Consider the following 20,593-nt stretch of genomic DNA (forward strand, 5'->3'; position numbering starts at 1 on the left):
GCACTTAAAGCTTAATATCACTGCGCTAACATTCTCTCTGCATACGTGCACTCACACAGGAATCACAGAAAGGACTTCTCAGGTTCTCAATCTGTGCTTTATTTCACTTGTTCTAAAACAAAATGAGTATTAACACAAACATGAACAGGAGCTGGGATAAAGAGGTAGCTGCTACGTCACTGATGGTTTGTGTTGTAGCTGCGGTCCTGACAAGTGAAGCCTTAAACTCAGAACCAAACCTTAAGTTCAGGCGTCAACGGTCAGGCCCCTAAAGCTCAGCGTCCAGGTGGTAGCCTGAGCCGTTACTGTTGCCAGTTCTGATCTGTTCCGTCTCAGTGCCTGATGCGTCTGATGGACTGGATCTTTGGAGTCTGGCAGTGGGAGCCCCAGTTCCTCCAGTGCTGGTAGTCTCCGCTGTGTCTCTCGCACTCCATGATGTACTGCTGGCCTCTGTAGCCCGGGTACTCATAGCACACGAAGCTGAAGAAAGACAGTGGCAGGGGGAGGAGGGTATGTAAGTAAGAAGAGCTCAATTTAATTTTTTCTGATTTGCTCGTCACATTAAGAATTTCTCAAGATTAAATTTAGATATTAAACCATTTTAATGGAACATTTTATAGTAACAAATAAGATGTTCAGTGCTCTCTGGTGCACAGACGGCGCAATGGTAGAAATGGTGTTTCTAATTGTTTCTATGTTTTTGACTTCTCTGTTCTGCAGTTTCCTGTCATTTATCAGCCAACATGTGCTGATACGATCTGTGACGAGCTGACATGTGCCATTAATATTGGCCTGACGATTCATCGGTCTTCCTCAAGTTCATGTTGTGTTGCAAAATGACCTTCAAAAACTTCACACCGTTGTGTTAACACCCACAGACATGTCAAGACAGATCATTGTTCTGCTCTTATTTCCCTTTTATGCTTCTTCTTTTCCTCTTTAAAACCCTCTGAAGCGTCTTTATGATAAAGAGCTTTAATTCAACTTGAACTAGATTGTGTTGGGATGGAGCTCTGACTTACGCTCCGCACTGCACGTGCATGGAGCCCACCTCGGGCATTAACCAGCCCATGGCCTTCAGGGAGGGGTAGTCGTCACACAGCTCGGTGCTGCGGCCCATGAAGTTCTCCCTCTCGAAGATCATCATACGACTGCTCTGGTGAGACTGTGGGAGGGGCGACAGAGTGCGTAGTGTTAGGCCTGACAGACGTGCAGAGCGAGCAGACATTCGGCGCCAAGTTGTCTCATTTTCTATTTTTGAGTTGTCCAGTCACTCGCTGCGTGGCTTCTGATCACATCTTCCTTCTGTCACTCACTATCCTCTCTTTTCCATTTGGACTTTCACTCCCACTTCTCTCTTGCTATGTCTCATTTTAGCCCTCCCCTCCCGTGCAGGCACTCACAGCGCAGTAGATGGGACGAAGGGACATGAAGCGCTCGTTGTGGTAGGACAAGGAGCCGCTGTAGGCCTCCCAGTTGGGGTACTCGCCCCTCTCCAGGATGAACTGCTGGCCCTGGAAGTCATGGTGCTCGAATCCCACCCAACTGGACACATGGGTGCAAGTTGAGAAATAGTCAGATGAGTGAGCAGAAATTATAAACAGTGTTGAAAAACGGTCTGAACATAAAACAGACATGTGACATTGGACGGGGTGAGAGGAGTAGCTACCCAGTTTGTCCGTTTCTTGTCCCTCTAGTGGTCACAGGACGAAGTGCATTACGGTTGTGAATGTTGTTTTATTTTTACATTTAACATTTCCACAGTAAAAAAAGTTCCCCAAATCATCTCTAAAGGGGATATCCAGCATTTTTAAAAAAGAAGATTGCTATTCTCACAAAAGAATAGAAGATGAAAAGTTACCAGTTAATATTGGATGACTTCAGAATCTATATGTCTCTTTGTTTTAACAGAGATTTACAATTTCTGTTCTCCTTATTAAAGTCACCTTTTTACTAACAACAAAAAACAGACATAGTCTGTTGAGCATTGAGCACTTTTGAGTTTTTTTCGTCTGTTGGCAAGGACAGAGTTTTAGGAAAAGAAGAGGTGCGAGTCCACAGAGGCAACTTCCAGACTTTACTGGTTGCTCATTTCGCAAATATTTGGTTCTGAATACTGCCTGTAATCTTTGCCTGACAGCGATGGTATTTTCCTTTTTTTAGGCTACAATCAGTACAGTTGCACTCTCAGTGATAATCACTTCTCACCACTTTCTCGCTCTGAAAAACTGGAGCTAAATCTGCATTCAGCAGGTGTTTGGCAAACTATACACAGCATGACTAAGGCCTGTATAATTCTGCTCAGAGTAAAGTTTTGGCCCAAAGTGCGTCAAAAATACTGAGGGTGGCACTTGAAGGTTTTCTTCCCCTGTGCGGAGTCACCAACAGATGGCTGCTTGATGTATACAGAGGAAGAGACTGCACTCCGTCCAACTAAGAACAGATATTTTAGAAATGTGTGACGACATGCAGTTGATAAAACACAACTTTTGTGCATTGTTTGGGCCCTTGATACCCACACAGGAGTACAAAGTTGATGTGCTGATTCTGTGTGAATATAACCAACTGCTGTGACATAAAAGTATTTTTTTCATTGTATTATTTCTCCCAAAGTGAAAGAAATGCAGTGTGAAAACTGTGCCATAGAAATAGAGAGTAATAGATAGTATATAGTGCAGTAGTGGGAATAGGTTTCATTTTTTTACTTTACAAGCTAGATAGTTCTCAGATCAGTCAACACTTTCTAAAAATGCTGTGTGCTTTTCATCAGAGGGATCTTGACAGTTTGCTCTGCACACACGGAGAAATGGAAATATCCCACCATTTTATCAAAAGGTTAAAAACAGCCAGGTGGCCTCTGCTGACCACTGAGAACCGTTGATCAAAGGTGAGGCTCGTTTGCCAGCTCTGAATAGGCCTCACAGAGTGAAACTGGCTTTCAGACTGACCCCAGTCAGCTCTTCAGTTGACAGTGATTAAAGTCTTTCTCAGCATTTCATCTGTAATAGGCAGCTGTGGCAACAAGAAGACAACCTCCTCGGTGCACCCTGCATGTACAGTGACCTTAGAGGTGATATGCTTTTAGCGGGAGCCTGGACAACTACTTCCTCTCTCGTTATCTCTCTACTGTACCTCCGTCTCACAGACACACACTTACATAAACACACACACACACACTCAGAGTCAGTCAGCTGTCCACAGAGATGTGCAGGCGTACAGGCTGTGTGACTCACGCTCCACTCTCCACTCGGATGGAGCGGATGTTGTCCAGGCCGCAGTTGTGGATGTTGCAGCACTCGGAGGTGAACTCCTGACAATTGCCCTGGAAATGCTCCCGCTCAAACACAGTCACCTGCACACAGGGGAAGACAGGGGGAGGCATGAGGGTGTGGACTGTGTGTGTGTGTATGTGTGTGTGTGTGTAGGTGTGTGAGTGAGAGTGTGTGTGTGCTCACCTTAAAGAAAGGGGCTGTATCCATGCCAGGGAAGTACATGGGTGAGGTCATGTGGGTTTTAGTAAATCGACTCATTTCTAAAGTGAAAAACAAAACAAAAAAAACATTTTAATTTATTGGATAACAACAAGATGATTCTTCTTAAAATATACACTAACTGGACTGTAACTAACAGTGTTTGCCACCATATAAACTAAATGTCTGGGTTAGTTAGGAGAAGCCAAAACAAACATTTAATCCGGCAAGTAAGTAGGATAAGTGAGTCCATCCCGTGGGAAAGTTCTGTTATTCCCCCGTTCCTGCTTACCTGGATGCTCTCTGCTCTCCTCGCGCTACTCCCACTCGAAATCCTCTTTACGTAGACTTTTGTCTGGACCTGGCGCTTCGGTTTTATACCGGCGTCCACGCGGGAACCCCGTGCTCGCGCGTGTGCGCGTGTTGCACCTCCGCGCTTGCGATGTAAACTGGGCGACTTTGTCGTGTGTGAAGCTCACCCGAATTCAGGATGACACTTCCGGTTAGGGTTTTCAGAATTACGCTCTATATTGAACAACGTAACACCTGTGCAGAGCTGTACAATGATACTTGGAAGTAATTGAAGTATTAAAAAATTAAATTAAAGGTATAATGATCCAGATTTTAAGTTACCAAATGGTTAGGGGAATAACTGAAAGTTCATCCGCAGTTATTTTGATAATTAATAGAAGTCATTAAAGCCGAAGTGCCTAACAGATAAATTAATTGGCAGATTGTTACCAATAGACATAAAGAAATATGACAAAAAGTAGGTGAGCATTCCCATGGGAGGCTTATTATGCCCTATAGGTAATAGATTAATGGTTGTTGCCCTACTTCTAAGCCTGCCTCAGAACCATTAAGGCTTTTATTTTGAAGGCAGGGGGAAGGAGAGTTCCGATATTCCAATGACTGAATGTAATTAACTTGACTCAGGTGAGCGTTACCCTCCCGTACCTCCTCAGTGCTTGTTTGTGCGTCAAAACTGTTTGTCCGCGTGCGCGCGCGCGCGCACCGGTGAGCTGGTTGCCCATCTCTCTCGCTCTCTCTTTGTAACCCTATGCGGCCTGTCGACTCAGCAGATCATATAGAGCGCAGGCACAGAGGTGAGGCTGGGGAATGCGGGTCTGTTGTTGGTCTATTCGTACAGGTCAGCAGTGCCATCGTATAGGGCAACAATGGCCGGGGCTATAGGCAGAGAATGAGAAGGATTTGGAGAGCCGTCCGGGGAGCCTGTTTCTGTGGTGGCTCCCAAAAGTCGAGGAAACTGAGACAGAGGAATTGAATTAATGATGATGATTATTAATGAATGAGAGCAATATGATAATAATGTTCTCTTACAATGAAAACGGCTAAGGAGAATATTTCCCGTTAAAATTGAATGAAAAAGAAAAACATAGAAGCACTGAAAATGAAAATGACTTTGTGGCTATGTTGAAATACTGTCAGTCTAGAAGCTGGGCCGGTGTCACATCCACAGAGCAATTTTTGCACTGATGATGTTGTTTTAATGTAAACCCCCCCGAGGCCATCACATGACACAATGGGCCACAGTTGCCACAGCAACATCCCCCCTAACCTCATCTGGTCCTCTGTCCTTGACATTTCATCTAGAGAGCATATCGGGAGGCTGACCCCAAGGTCTCCTTGACATGTTCACCGTCACACACACACACACACACACACACACACACACACACACACACACACACACACACACACACACACACACACACACACACACACACACACACACACACACAACAGAATTTCTGAAGTCACTGCTCTACCACCACTCCGCACCAACAATATTTTATAATGAAAGTGAAGACTTGTGTATATAGTGTGTTATAGCACTTCTCCAATCTGCATTTTTCAGGTAGTACATGTAGATGTCTTGTCACTCTTTGAATGTAACTCAAAGGACTCAGAATTCTGCAGGATTAAGCACTATAAAAGTCGTCACTCCACAGAGGACTACCTTTTAGTTCATAAATCTAATGTGGGTGTACATCATTATCTGCTGGAGGACACTCAGTACGCTCCACTTAACTTGAATTTGGTTCTGGCTGTACATATAGCAACTTTTCAGATATGTGAACTTTGTGGGACACACTTAATAAAGGCATCCTGAAATAGTTCACCTTCCAGTTCACAGAGACATGTAGTGTATGAGGATGCAACACTGACACAACTGTTGTATTACACATTTTGTAGTGTCATAAATGGGTTGATGCTTTGCTGGATAAACAGATGGATGGACTGTTTAATGGACTTTCTGTTATGTTAGCTGGTATAAAGGCCTCAGTGGGACATGAGAGAATGAGATGCAGGACTACTTTTATATTTGCCAAAAGTTGTTAAACTTAACTTCATGGTTTTGCCCTTTACATCAGCCAGGCTCCAGACATTGAACACATGGCTGTTTGAAGAGCATGTTTTATGAGTGCACATTCAAAAATGTCATTCTTTGCTGTAGTTCTTCGTTTCCCATCAGCTCAGCTGCAGTATATTAATACTCCAAATAAGCATGTATGGTCTGATTATAAGGAGCCGGATCACAGTCTCAGATTATGAAGTTATGTTCCGGTCATGTTTACAGCTGTGGCCAGGTGTGAATGTTAAAAATGTATAGTCCTATACCTTTAATTCCAGGGGTATTTATGCAGGATAAAAAACCTTCACATACGCTGCTGTGCAAACATCATAAATGTGATTTGATCTACTCCTAAACTTTATTTTATGATCAAAATCCAAGGACTTCAAGTTTTTTAATAACAGATTCCTAAATCATAAGACACAATCGTTGTCAGTTACTAAGAAATGTAATAGTTTTAATGAGGCATGGACATCATGTCATTCAGGGCCTATTTCAAAACTTGATTTTAAATCGTCATATACATGAAATGTGAGCTCTGCCTTTAACCCTACGCATTTAAGAAGCAGCGAGCTGTAAAGTGCCTGCGGAGCAACTTGAGGTTCGGTGTCTCGCTCACTTTAACATGCGGACAGTAGGAGCCTGGAATCGAACCGCCAACCTTGTGGTTAAAGTACGACCGTGTCCTGTATGTGAATGTTTTATATGGATTACATGTGTTCACACGCAACAATGTGTGTTATCATGTGAATCATTTTATGCCGCCATTCTGACCCAGTTTCTCCAGGAAAAAGAGATGATGTGTCACAATGACTTTCCTCTGAGTATCAATTTCTTTTACACCTCTCATGCATTTTCTATGGAAAAAAATGCATTTATGCTCCTTTTTTCCCCTCATCTGCGCTGAGAAGTGTTTTATCAGCTAGACTTTTCTTTTAGATGGTGGATCTTGACTGAATCCAGTCTCTTAATCCCGTCGAGAGTGAAGGACCTCCTCCACTCTTCACTAGAGGATGGAGGACAGCGAGACGAGGATCCACAAATAAGAGATGTGCCCACTTGTAACTTCCCCTTGCTGTCGGACGCTTCCCCCCTTGTTCTTCATTCGTTTGACTCAGTGTGCTCAGTTTAGCCATTCCCTCGTTCCTCCATTGACCTTTTCCTGATGCTCACTTGAGCGCTATAGGATTTGAGGAAATACAAACTGCAGGATTAATGAGGCCTATCACTGAATCCGAGACATGAGTACTTTTACCTCGAGACCTCATCTGCTGAAGAGCTGCATCCCTTATTTCCCTCCTGTCCTCATCAGCACATGTGAAACCTTGATGTGACGTCATTTGTGCGGACTCGGATTTACATTTGACTGGGTTGCTTTCTCCCCCATGTGCTTTTTGGATTAAGCACCTCACAGACTAACGCCCACCACAATATTAACACCCACGCAAGAAGAAAAATGCAGAGGGCTATAATTTAATAGCCTTCTCCCACAGTGATACAGAGAGGTGCACACTCTCAACCGCTTTGCTCACCAAGAGTTGGAACAGCAAGGTTATTGCTTCTCACAGCTTATTGCTTTTCCTGTTATTGTTTGTCCCAGTGCCTCTTGATTACAGAAGTGATGGTACTTGGAGTGAATAATTTTGTGACTGGCTCTTAACCCGGTCAGCCTGGCTGTCATTATTATGAGACTACAATTGGAGTTAGGGCTTTGTGTGTAACTGCTCACTCTCTTTTTAGTTCATGGATTCATGTCATGAAAAAGTTATTATAGAGTTATTTTATCTGCCACCAAGTCCTCTGGAGCCAAATATACATCCATTTTCAGTTTGTCACATTTGCTTCCTCATATTCTTCTCTTATTTCAACCCATGTCTCTCTGGCTCTCTTTCTGCCTCTCTCTCTCTTTGATGATGGGGGTATTTCTATTCTGTGGGGGCTGTGAGCTCAGCGAGTTTGTTTCTGTGTCCATAATCCCCTCTCTCTGGGCGCCAGCATATAAAAGCAACGAGGGGCCTGGCGCACTCTCACACAGACCACCAGTCTCAGCCCCGAGTCTACTCCTTTACGCACACACTGCCACAGGTAAGACAGTGGACAAACATCATACCGAACGAAAAAAGACTAGAAATGAGGGAGGTAGAGAGCAAGAATAACCTGATGTAATGCCTAGTTATGAGAAAAGTCTCTTGTAGTTTGAGCTCAAGATATAAAAGTCAAACTGGCTAAATGTGAATTTCTTTTTGCGCAAAGCAAATAGCTGTCACTCAATCTACAGTTTATTCTGGTGTATACTCAGAATAAACTGTAGTAGAAATTATGCTAAACTAATCTTAACTGGTGGATCCTAAAATATAACTTTAAAATCAAATTGGTTCCACAAGACAGCACTTCAATTTTATGAATTGTTTAATGTTTAAAGCTACAAAAAGTTTTATTTTTTTGTAGGATTCTCTTTTGGACTTTATTTTGGTTTTTTGATTGAAGAAGTTTGACATTTTATGCTATAACCGTAAGTGTAAAGCAGTGACAAGTGACAAGATAGTAATGTGTGTTGGAAAGTCTAACCTGAATTCAGCTTTGTTCTTTGTTGTATAGAAAATGAATAGGGGCGGGGTGTCGGGGTCAGGAAAGAGGGAGGTTATTTGCTTTATTCTTTTTTCTGAACAGAGGAAAATCTAAATCTTTAAATCTAGTATTGTGTAATATTACTTTGAGATATTGTGGGTAGGGTGTTATATTCTGTCTCTTAGTAAAAGAGAGGGTCCAAAGAAAATATTAACATCAGTTGAGTGGGCTTTGCTTTTTATATAATTGAAAAATAATGTTTAACTCCACCCTAATAATTTTCATACAGTCCCTTTATATGATAGCTATTTAATAATGATTGAAAGCATCTTCTGTTCACAGTTATTATGTCTGCTGGAGGAGAGAAATCCAAGTCTGCTTCCCAGACTGATGGGAAGGCCGCTCAGAACAAGATGTCTGATATGGGCATGATGGCCTACAAGGTACAGCACTCACTCACACTCACACACACACACACACACACACACACACACACACACACGTATAGCAGATGATCAAACATCTACAGATTTACCATCTTTTTCACACAGTATGAAGCAGCTGGCCTCTCACTAACAGTTTACCTTCAGGCTGATGTCTTTTATCATGACCAGCTAGTTCTTACAGCTCAGTGAGGGGGCGGTTGACAACTCCTGACAGAAAAAATTACCATGTGAGGCCTCTATGCGTCCAGTCACTGTGGAGAAAGCTGTCAACATTCCAGTTTACTCTACCTGCATCTTGTTTATCACAGTCTCTCTAACCTGCTTCTGCTTTTGATTCTGAAACCACCTCTGCGACCTCCTTTTTCACTCTCACTCTCTTTATTTTACCCCATCTATCCAGATGTGTGTGTATGACCAGGAGAACTTCCAGGGCCGCTGCATTGAGATCAACGGCGAGTGTATGAACGTGTGTGACATGGGAATGGACAGGGTGCGCTCCCTGCGCGTTGACTGCGGACCGTAAGTAGCCTGTGCACGTACGGCTTGCAAGTACACACCCACCTGCAAGTAATCATGCTGTACCCAACACCCACACTCCTCTGAGCACGGAGCAGGCAATTTCGAAATTGTACCTCACCATTATATGACATTTCACACTTCACATTTTAGGGATGTAGCTGAGGCTTTTATCCTGCGTAATTCGCAGCAGTGAAAGTGCAGCAGTAGAATGAACTATCTGTTGTAGTAACATGGCAAAGCAACAAACTGAGATGAAAGAGGAAAGAAGTGCAGCAATTATTAAAAATATAATTAAGGAGATGAGTAAGGCAAGTGCAAATAAGCGAGTAGAAAGAAGACAGGAGAAGAGTGTCAACTTATTCATCATGCATGAAGTGGACATCTTCAGGGTTATTTTTTCCTTGTGTAAATTCAGTGGTTTGTACCTTTAAAAGTCAAAACAATGGTTGTCCATCATACTTAACTCGTCGCCTTCCTCCCCTCTCATCCTTGTGACCTTTCCTCCCCTCCTCAGCTTCGTGGGCTTTGAGCAGATGAATTTCTGTGGAGAGATGTTCATCCTGGAGAAGGGCGAGTATCCCCGCTGGGACTCCTGGAGCAACTGCCAGAAGAACGACTACCTGCTGTCCTTCAGGCCTGTCCGCATGGTAAACCACATGTCTTTTAGGAAACAAGTGGTGTGACTTTGTAAGCTTCTTTCCATTTACACTACTTTTCTACATCGTCTATCTCTCCTCACTGTTTTCCCCTCTTTTTCTTTCCACACAAAATCTTCTAGGATCCTGAGAAGCACAAGATCTGCCTGTATGAGGTTGGACAGTTCAAGGGCCGTAAGATGGAGATCATGGACGATGATGTCCCCAGCTTGTTTTCCTACGGTTTCACCGACAGAGTGGGCAGCATCATGGTCAGCTGTGGAACGTGAGTAGTGTGGCAACATGCTACAAACATTTTCTAAAAACGTTTTAAAAGAATAGTTAGCGTTTTTAGGAAAAGCATTTACTCGCTTGCTCAGACTCAGGGTTAGCTCTTAGTTTAGTATAAATACTGAGAACAGTTAGCATGGCTCTGTTCGGATTAAATAAACCAAATGTAATCTGCTTATGAGTGAGCGTTAGAGGTGCTGGTAGGCTGATTCTGCTAGCCTGACAAAGCCCGGTTAGCTGTCTCCCCCAAGCGGCAACCTCTGGTGTTCAGAAATGAGGACAATGTGACACTTGAGGCTGGCTCCAAAAGCGAGTCAATCCCCATAGACTTCCATGTTAAAATGCCCAACTTTATGGCAGAAATAAACATGTTTTCAAACTTTAGAGTCTCATCTAACTCTCCATGGAGCTGTAACTCGGCTATCTTAAATCGTTTCTCTATTTGCAACTCCCAATAATCTAATCGTACATTTTTCAACCGTTTTTTGAAAACCTGCAAAACCCTGCTTTTGCAACGGCTGCATGAAAAAGTCCAGCTGCATGTACCGCTGCATGTGTCGGAGACAGTTACCACATTGTGTCGTCTTTCTCAAACAGCAGCACAATCTATTTGAGGGAGAGGGAGTTCAGAAATAGAAGCTGTTTCATCTGCAGCTCGCTGCAGGTGTCATGAACGTCAGCAGTTCAGTCTCTGACGGAGCTCTCAGAGGTGTGGCAGACAGCCAGCACTGTTTCTTAAATGCTGTAATTACTTCATTTGTTGCGCTCCAGCCATCTGAAACATCTGTGATTTGGCATCTGACAGCATGATAAACAGATCGATGGCTTTACTTGTTTGATGTTTATCCTCCCTCTGCATCTGTGCATCTAGCATCTTTCTCTCACATTTTACTTGTCTGTCACTCAGATTTAAATCGTGTTTTTTTTCCCTTGAATCAATTTTCTCTTCATTTTCTTTTTTCCATGTTGTTTCTGATTTCTGATTTCTCATAGAACCTTGAAATCCTTCCCTACTATTTTGACAATGTAAATTCTCCCCCCCCCCCCCCCCCCCTTCTCCTCCACTTCTTTCTCTCCTCAGCTGGGTGGGTTACCAGTTCCCCGGCTACCGTGGCAGCCAGTACCTGCTGGAGAAGGGCGAGTACAGGCATTTCAACGAGTTTGGCGCCCGCTGCCCCCAGATGCAGTCCATTAGGCGCATTCGTGACATGCAGTGGCACCCACATGGCTGCTACACCATGTCCTCCAAGTGAAATCCAGCGAGGGCGAGGAAGAGAGGGATCGGAGGAGAGACGGAGGCTGAGGGCGGCCACAGAGATGGAAGGGGAGGCTGTGGAGAGAGGGCAAAGAAGGAGAGGAGGAGGGAGAGGGTGTAATATTTTCTCCTTCATCCCAAAATTCCCTTGGCAGTTAGAATGCAGGATAAAGGGAATACAGTAGGTTATTTTTTGTTTTTGCAACATTGTAATCTAGTGAGCAATTAAAAGTTACTTAAAGTGAAAGAGGAGATAATTACACGGACCGTCGAGACTGGATCTGATGATAAACGCTCTCTCCATTTTTGCTCTCCCTCTCTGTCTGTGAGCTCCCTTCTCCCCACTTTCCTCTTTCTCCTCCCCTCCCTCCCTCTCTCCCCCTCACACACTTCTCTTCCACATCCCACCAACGTCAGCCCTCACTCAGCCTATTAGAGCCTCACTGAGGTGGGCACCACTGTGGATTTGTGTGTGTGTGTTTGTGTTGTGGGGGATCTGAGACCAACAAAAGCCGCAACAAGAAAAGTGGTGGCAAACATTTTGTGCTCAGATCCTGCAGCCACATCAACCCTAAACCCCAATAAAGCATCTCACATCCTGCTCCACTTGAAACGAAGTCTTATTTAACAGATACGTTTGTGATATGCATGTCCCAAAAGCATAGATATACTTTCATTTTCCATCTCTTTTATTCAGAAACAAACTGCACCACTTCATATAACTTGAGGAATCGACCAACTCACTGAATTTGGTATTGTTGGAGCACATCTTGAGGTAGTTTGAGATTTCGATCCCCAGTCTGCACACAGCGTGATCACTCAACACAATGCTTACTGCAGAGACATATATTTGATTTCTACTGATGGAACAATTTGGACCAACATTGTTAATGTGTGAAAGAAGAAAGCACTCCATCTCCCTTGCTATATAGCACTCTACCTAAAACAGCACATTATGCTTTGAAGCGTTCTATGATTTCATGCATTATTTATCTTTCCCACCAAAGGGAATGTTAATGCAGTTTATGGTCTGCAAACGTCAGCGGCAAAATGGACTTGACCACATTTCAGCACATACTAATTTATTTTGATGGAATTAAAAAATCTTCCCCGAAGGTTGATCAAATAGACAAAAATACCAAACTACATTATTCATAATGTCATCTACGTATTTATTCTGTGTCATGTGGTCGACGTGTGATGACTGGCCTTTTATAGAACAGGGCTATTAAATAGCTGAGAGTGCTTCAAGTCGTCTAAATATAATGAGGCAAGTTTCAGTAAACTGCATTAGAGTATCACTTTATCATTGTTGGCTCAGAAATGATGCGTACAGTTCATTAATGTAGTTCACTATGTCCTTTCATTCGTTTTTATTTCTCCCTCGCCAACCAGCCAACCAATACAACAACTTTCTATTTAAATACAACAAAACATGTAACACTCCAAATAAGAAACTTCAATACACTGTATCCCAATATCCAGGTCTAATGCAGGAAGCAGTTTGATGTAGTTTATTACAATAACCTAAGATAACAAAAGCGGAATGGCCAACAGAGTCTGATGTTTTTCAAGTCCATCAATCATACAAAACACAGGAGGATTTCACTGCACACCTGCACAAGCTGATGCAACCCAACACAAATCCCTTGCAACATATTACCTTTTTGAAGCCATCAGTCTTGGTTGATTCTGTGTCAGACGGATGGTGCCAAAGGCGCTTATGTCTTATGTATAAACAGGGCAGCAGTAGCCAATTGTCAGTTACTCCAATCGAGTATCAAGGTTGGAATCAAACCTCCTGCTGATTTCTTTTTGCACAAACAGTGTTGAAGTTGGAGCAGTTGGAATACTTTGAAGGCTTGGATAAACATGAAACGTTTCTTGTGAAATGATTCATGTAAAATGTGAGCTGTATTGAAAAAATATATATATATATATATATAAAAATTGAAAAGTCAAAGTTATGAGTGTGTTATGAGCATTGCTTGAGCCTCTAATGGCAGCTTGAAGCTTGAGTTTAGAAAACTGCTGCAAATAATTTATAGGTTTTGCTTTTTAAATCATTAACTCTCTGATTCTGGCTCAATGTTGGAAGAATTGTACAGTGTTTTTCCCGCCTAAATTTGATAAAGCTCTAATTCATTCTGGCCGGCTTCTTCTCGCAATAGCAGGTGATTATTGTGGGTACAATAGAATTCAAGAAATTGGCAAAAATGTAAAACAATTATATAAAATATATACATATAGTGTCATTACAGTATCATTAAATCAATCCCTGCTTCCATGAGGATACAAATGTGGCTCCACCCCCTCTGTTGTTCTACTGGGGTAGCTAATTGGCTGACAGGCTTGGGTTATTCGGAGACCTCTCCGTCATTACATGAATGAATATTGCACAATTATAAGAGACCTCTCAGATGCAGTGCATGAAGCTGTAGCATGCAGTCGTCACCACACTAACATGTAGGAGGAGAGAGCAACAGAAATAGCAAAACCAATAGAAGGAGGAGGTCTTCCAGCTAAGAAACATGATCATTTGGACACTTTGAAATGACTTATGGCTTCATTGCATTCTCTTGAATGCATTCTTCACTCCTGTTATATGATTTTTTTTTGTGCTCTTGATTTCCATTATATTTGCACAGGAAATATCTCTTCATGACGTCATATGTGGAAAATGTGGACTGAAATTCAAGCTACTTTAACAGTAGTTGCTTTTGTAACCGGTGCAAAGAGCTAGAGGTTTATTTTAACACGGTGATGCACCATTTTAGCACTTTGCTTATCATTTGTTCATCCGTCCTTACTGAAATACGACTGTATCTGCCTCTGACGCTGTGGTAAAAACATAATTCTAGCAGAACAGATTTCCACTCAGTCCCACTACAGAAATAAACTGAAATAAATTTTCAGCTTGGCCCTGTTCCTCCTCCTAAACTAGAGCGGGAAAGGCACACTTCACCTGTCACACTGACAAGCAGTTTAGATCAGTCTATAAATACAAAGATAAGACACCTACAAGGTGCTATGAGCCTTCCAGATAAAAATGGATTGGAGGAGTATTGACGTCAGACTGACACACACGCGCACACATGCACATAGTTAACACACACACACACTTATGGGCATTCATATGTGAGTAGACCCGAGCATAAGCAGGCACACACACACACACACACACACACACACACACACACACACACACACACACACACACACACACACACACACACACACACACACACACATATATACACACAAGGCACACAAGCCTTGTTGCCAGCCCTGCCTCTGATGTCATTCTGTGAATTGGGACTGTCTCTGCAGCAGGGCATTATGGGATAGCTTATAAGAACTTAATGACTCCTTAATCTTCTGCTAAGTAATGGGAAAAGAGAGGGAGAGGGATGAACACACACACCCTCACACACACACACACATATCTGCCCAATCTCCACCTTCTAACTCCATTTCCCATGCTACACTTCTCACTCCATCTGGTGATTTAGCAGCTCTGATCGCCTAATTGGCTGCTCACCTGATTGGTCACACTACCGCCGATAAAGACAAAGCCGTTTCCTATCACATATTTTCTCCCAGAAGGTTGAGGTAGCTCTGATTCTAAATGGGGTTTATGTAACAACAATACTCTGATTGATTTTTAATTTCTGTGAAGAGAGGATGTACAACAGCTTATCCACAATGGAAGCCTGTTAGGGCGATTCTTTGATTGGAAAAATGTAAGAGCGACAGTGGCGGCTGGTGGAACATTTTCTAGGTATAGGGCTGTGCCACAACCAATCAATTTCAGCAAACAGCCCAGTATGATTTAATGCAAAACAATTAAGGTATCAAACACGCATTACTACTTTGCAGTTAAATATTTAATATTTATTCCAACACGAAGAAAAGCAGTAAATAACACTTTGACAAACACGTCAACAGCTACTAGAGAAGCTTCGCATGTACTGCTTCCCTTTCCTGCTAGTCTGCTGTCTGATTGTGAGGTCAGGCAGATCTGGGATCAGCTCTTTGGCCTGAAGTTTCTCCGCCAAAGTTCTCCTCTCAAACGGGTCTTGGAGGAGTAGTGCTCGCGCTGGCGCTCGCGCTTGCCTGTAGAGACTTCTCCTGACGAGAGCGAGCAGCTTGGGGCCAAACGAATTTGGCCCCAAGCTAATTGGCTAAATTGTATGTCACTCATTTATATCTTTAATCAGCAATTGGCTAAACTGCTTCATGGACCCGCCTCCTGTGAGCCATTTCTCGATGGCCCCAGCGCTGCTGAGACGTGCACACAGGCAGAAAGGACGAGCAGGATATTTTGCGCAGATATCATATTTTACACATATTACTGGGTGCATGCCATAGTTCAAAAACACAAATATTGACAATTTGTATAATTTATTATTATTATAATATTTTTTTTTTGTGGCTCAAGGTGGGGCCAGGCCCCATGGCCCTTTATTGGCCAGCTGCCACTGAAGAGCGGTATCTTCAATCTATAAGGCTGTAAAGTGGAATTTAATAAGATCATCGGGGCTACAGCCTCATCTAATTCTCCTGAGAGCTGATTTATGGAGGATCAAATCTGACTGTGACAAATAAATAAACATCTAAATAAAAGAGAAGTGAATTCAATTAAAGGGAATGAATGAATAAAATGGAAAAGGTGATCAAATGAAATACAAAGAAAATTCAGTTTATCTCTCATTGTCATCTCTAGACTTCTTTCTTCTTTCTTTTCTTCTTCTTTTCTTCTTAAAGAAGATTTATTTTTTCATTTAGGAAGAAAAATGTATGAGGCTGCCATGAAGTGGATTTTAACCATGACCTGTGGAAGACTTAATAAAAAAAGTAAATAATAAATAAAATGGAAAAAATATGAAAATAAATGAATCCATACATGTCTTATTTGTTGTATACCAGTATTCACTTCATTGTCATCTCAAAGTCAATTTCCGTAAACAAGACTTGCATTCAAAACCTCTTCACAAGGTAAAAACGATCCGGAAATTAGGCAAACGTGCTGAGAATTTAGCTTGATTTAGTCACTAAAATGGCTCTAAACAGTACGTACATGAGTAAACGTGACAGCTAAAAATGGTTAAAATGTTGCTACAGTCATTTCAAAAATATTAATAATGAAATGATTAAACATGTATACAGTTATTTTCATATTTGAATGAGCGTTGTGTGGATTTTATATCAATTTATTGGTCTATTTAAAAAAATGTACTGGTCAGATATTTATTTCATCAGTTCAACATTTAGTTATTATATTATTATTATTTTGTATTTGTTGTTTTCAAATTTAAAATGTTTTTTATTTGTTTCTTTACTTTCCTTCATTTTTTTGTCTGTTTATGTGACCATTTTGTCTATTTATTATTTAGTTTATTTCATTGCTATAAAGTCACATTTGGTTCTCCCTACTTAAGGCTGATGTCATTATCTTCCTTCCTACCAACTGCACTAACAGTTTCTCAGCAAGCTAATGAGTTTAGTCAGAGTTACAGGCAGATAAAATAAGATCTCCCAGCAGATGATTCTCTGTATTGTTTATTGTTATCAAAGTCACAGATTTTTGCCGGCAATAGAATGTGTCATCAATACTAATTTTACTGATATTTGAATAATACAGTCCTACGTGAGGCCTTATTAATCACTACAGTAATTTGGATGCCCCCATTATTACGTGCCGGGATTGTGAGGTATAAGTTTGGAAACAGCTTGCACACGTATGTTGAGTAGGAGTGGACTGACAATTTTAGTCTCATTGTCCAATTATGAGTAATGTTAACTCATTATTGTGAGCTCGAGGGAAAAGGGGAAGGTGTCGGACCATATAGAGGAACAACTTCTTTTCTTTCCTCCATGCTGCACAATTCTGTGCAGATACTTTCTGTCTAGATCTGTTCTGCAGTAACAGAAATTAACGGTGCACAAATTAAATTGCACACTATTTGTGCTCCTTTTCACACACACACACACGCACGCACGCACGCACACACACACACACACACACACACACACACACACACACACACACACACACACACACACACACACACACACACACACACACACAAGCACAGAAACACTTCAACCTGACAGTTGGTGTGCGTCACGCAGTGTTGATGCTCATTCAGTGCCTCTATGAAAAGTCTCAGGCTGATGGTTGAGTGACGTAAGATTGATATGTAACTCCTCTTCTTTCTGCTCAGACAAATCAGTGGGTGTGTTCAGCTTTCAAAAAGATGGATGGGGTAGAGGGGGAGAGGGAAGAAGTAGGAATGCTGGTTTTGTTTCTGTTTTTTTGACATGCTGTACATTACAGCAAGGGAATAGAAAATGTAGCTGCCAGGTATTTCAGCAACGTGTGACAACTGACACGTTTTCGGGAAGGTACCTGTTTAGCACCAAGGTAAAGTCAGGGATGATAACATTTCTGCCTCTCTCTCCGTCTGTCTCACCATCTTTAACTTAGTCTTGCTCTTGTCTCCCTAACAAGGCCCCTTGTGTCTGCCTGTTTTCCTCTCTCATATCAGTCACCGTCTCTCTCTCTCTCTCTCTGTCTGTAGCCTTTTTCCCTCTTTGGTTTACTGTGTCCGCATTACGTACCCATCTGCGTCACGCATGAGGCATGCCTGAGGGTTAAAAATAAAAGATGAAAGGGGAACAGACGGATGCAAGGAGAGAGGAGAGGGAGACTGTTGACTAGGGGTGAGGATATGAAGGGAAGGGTAGGGAGGACTGGCCTTAGAAGCAGCAGCCTGCAAAAGGGCAGAAGAACAAATCTATCCGTTAATAGTTGTTTGTTAATGGATCTTCTCTCCAGTGCATCGCCTGTAAATGTGGTTCCAGCCACTCAATGCTTTCTGTCTGTCTGTGTCAGCGGTTGATTCGGATCCTAAGTGTCTGAATGCTGAATGAGCGAAGGTAATGGGCAGCTTCCACAATAACCACAAATGTTATTTTTAAATTTCACCGGGGCCGAATGATGACACAGAACCTCCAGAACTGGAAACACGTGTGTGAAAGCTAATTCTGAGAATTGAAGAGTTGAACCGTTTAACTCCAAACACAACTTCTGTCACATTTTGTGTGTACAACAAAATGTGACACCTTATGGGCCTCAGAGGAGAGACCCTCTGAGAATGTGCGCTGTTATCCTAATTTGATTGATTAAGCATCTCACCCATTCAAAGGCTTTTGACCGTACCTTTGGTTGTTTGGAACAGCTACACAGACTTTTGCCTTTAGACTAGGATAAGGACTTTGTCGCACAACCGCACATTCAGACGAATATATGTGGGGCCAACCACACACACTTCTTTGCCGTTCAAAGTTTACCAAAATTAAACTCCATGCGATACGAATTGTGTGCATGTGTGATTGTGCCCTAAACCTTCTAGGGGACCCTTGGGCAACAATGAACTACAAGGTTCTTACTGAACCCAGATTTGCTGTGTGTGTTTGATTAAATCAAATTAAGAATATGCAGCATGTTAGCACAAATCTGAAATAATGATGGTTCTGAAACTATATTTTGGGAAAAAGACCCTTTCAAGAAAGGGCCATACATCCGAAGCAGGACCCACTATAGGACCCTTACCATGATTTTAATTTGTGCTTTAGGGATGCATATTCCCAAACAAAATGTAGTTAAATTGACACGGTAAATCTGGATTTTTTTCAGGGCCAGTGTAGATCCACCTCTAGCTTATGCTGTCTCACAGCTTGGATATAAATGCCTGAATTTATATTTGGCAGCCTGGCTAATGTACAAGGTTGGTGTTGAGTTTTCAGATGCCAGAGCTGTCAAAGACAAAAGCCAAAGCACTTCTACCTGCACTCTTTCCTTGTGGTGTACCACGCCAAGTCCAAACTAAAGGCTTGTAAAAGTATGTTATTTAAATAAAACAATACAAATGTGCAATAGATCACATAATAAATATGTGTTACATTATATGTAGCATAGCACTTTACAGTGATGTGATTACTCTTTCAGTAACAAGAACTGTCACCAATCAGTCATTCATATGATCCTCATGTTACTTTGCATAGTAACACTGTTACTTTGACATGTGGGGGTCGGCTTGTTTGCTGTCTTAGTGGGAGTTTCATGGGTATTTGATGACAGTTTGGTCTCCATGTCTTCAGTTGAGAGACAGTGACGAACATGTTAGCTCAGCGCAGCAGCTGGAGGTGTAGGGAAGCCAAAAGAGAAGACATGCAACTCCAGCTTAACTCCAAAGTTGTCTTAATTACAAGTCAAGTGTTAAAACTGTGACCGTGATCAAGGAGAAGATACTTTTCCCTCGAAACATATTTTGAGAATGTGGTTTCTTTCTATGGGAACATCATTTTTAGGAGACAGAGTTGCTCAAACATAAATACAATAATACTTTAAATACTGTAAAAAATACAGCCATGATTAGCATATCCTTCTACAGAATGAAATAGTGGTTATTAAGATTTCCTGATGCTGAACGACAAGAATGTCTGATGACTTAGAATTGTCAATCCCTGCAGAAACACTTATTTTACTCACACAGCTCAAATATGGAATTATTTAACCTTTTCAATCTTGCAATAACATCCTGTGTTAAAAGAGTGCATGTAACTGTATAAGTCTTTTCTGTTACATTTTTACAGACATTACACCTGGAGGGAAGTGTTAATGAGTAAATATTGCAGACGTAGATACATACGCAGACACAGGTGAAACACGTACAGATAATATGTGTGGAGGGGATAATGACGGGAAGCAAGTCAGTGTGAGAAATCATACTGTGCGAGAAGCAGTAAAAGAATAAATCTATCAACTTAAGTTGATCCACTTACAGAGTGCTTTGGCTCAGCTATAATCATGCCAGTAAAGCCTCAGATACACAAATCAAACAGATGGAGAGACAGACTGAGACGGAGAGGACGTTGAAGAAAATCAAACACTGCAACAGAACAGAGGAAAGAACAGCAGAAATGCTATTTGATTCGACATAGAAAATACGGTACGGCCTGGCTGA

The 20,593-nt window shown here is 41.9% G+C and overlaps 2 protein-coding genes across 2 annotated transcripts; one reads left to right on the forward strand and one right to left on the reverse strand.

Moving 5' to 3' along the window:
- Nucleotides 1–332: 332 nt before the first annotated feature.
- cryba1l2 (crystallin, beta A1, like 2) lies at nt 333–3,530 on the reverse strand (the record flags this gene model as incomplete). The annotated part of the gene is made up of 5 exons (XM_079158810.1): nt 333–480; nt 1,023–1,165; nt 1,404–1,545; nt 3,234–3,352; nt 3,456–3,530. 5 exons carry the CDS (start codon nt 3,528–3,530, stop codon nt 333–335), a joined length of 627 nt encoding a protein of 208 aa, XP_079014936.1.
- A 4,227-nt stretch (nt 3,531–7,757) lies between these two features.
- On the forward strand, nt 7,758–11,559 carry crybb1l2 (crystallin, beta B1, like 2; the record flags this gene model as incomplete). Its single annotated transcript, XM_079160042.1, has 6 exons — nt 7,758–7,932; nt 8,758–8,858; nt 9,262–9,380; nt 9,895–10,027; nt 10,159–10,301; nt 11,388–11,559. 6 exons carry the CDS (start codon nt 7,758–7,760, stop codon nt 11,557–11,559), a joined length of 843 nt encoding a protein of 280 aa, XP_079016168.1.
- Nucleotides 11,560–20,593: the final 9,034 nt, after the last annotated feature.

Source organism: Pholis gunnellus, assembly GCF_910591455.1.
Source record: "Pholis gunnellus genome assembly, chromosome: 5".
Classification (NCBI taxonomy): Eukaryota; Metazoa; Chordata; class Actinopteri; order Perciformes; family Pholidae; genus Pholis; species Pholis gunnellus.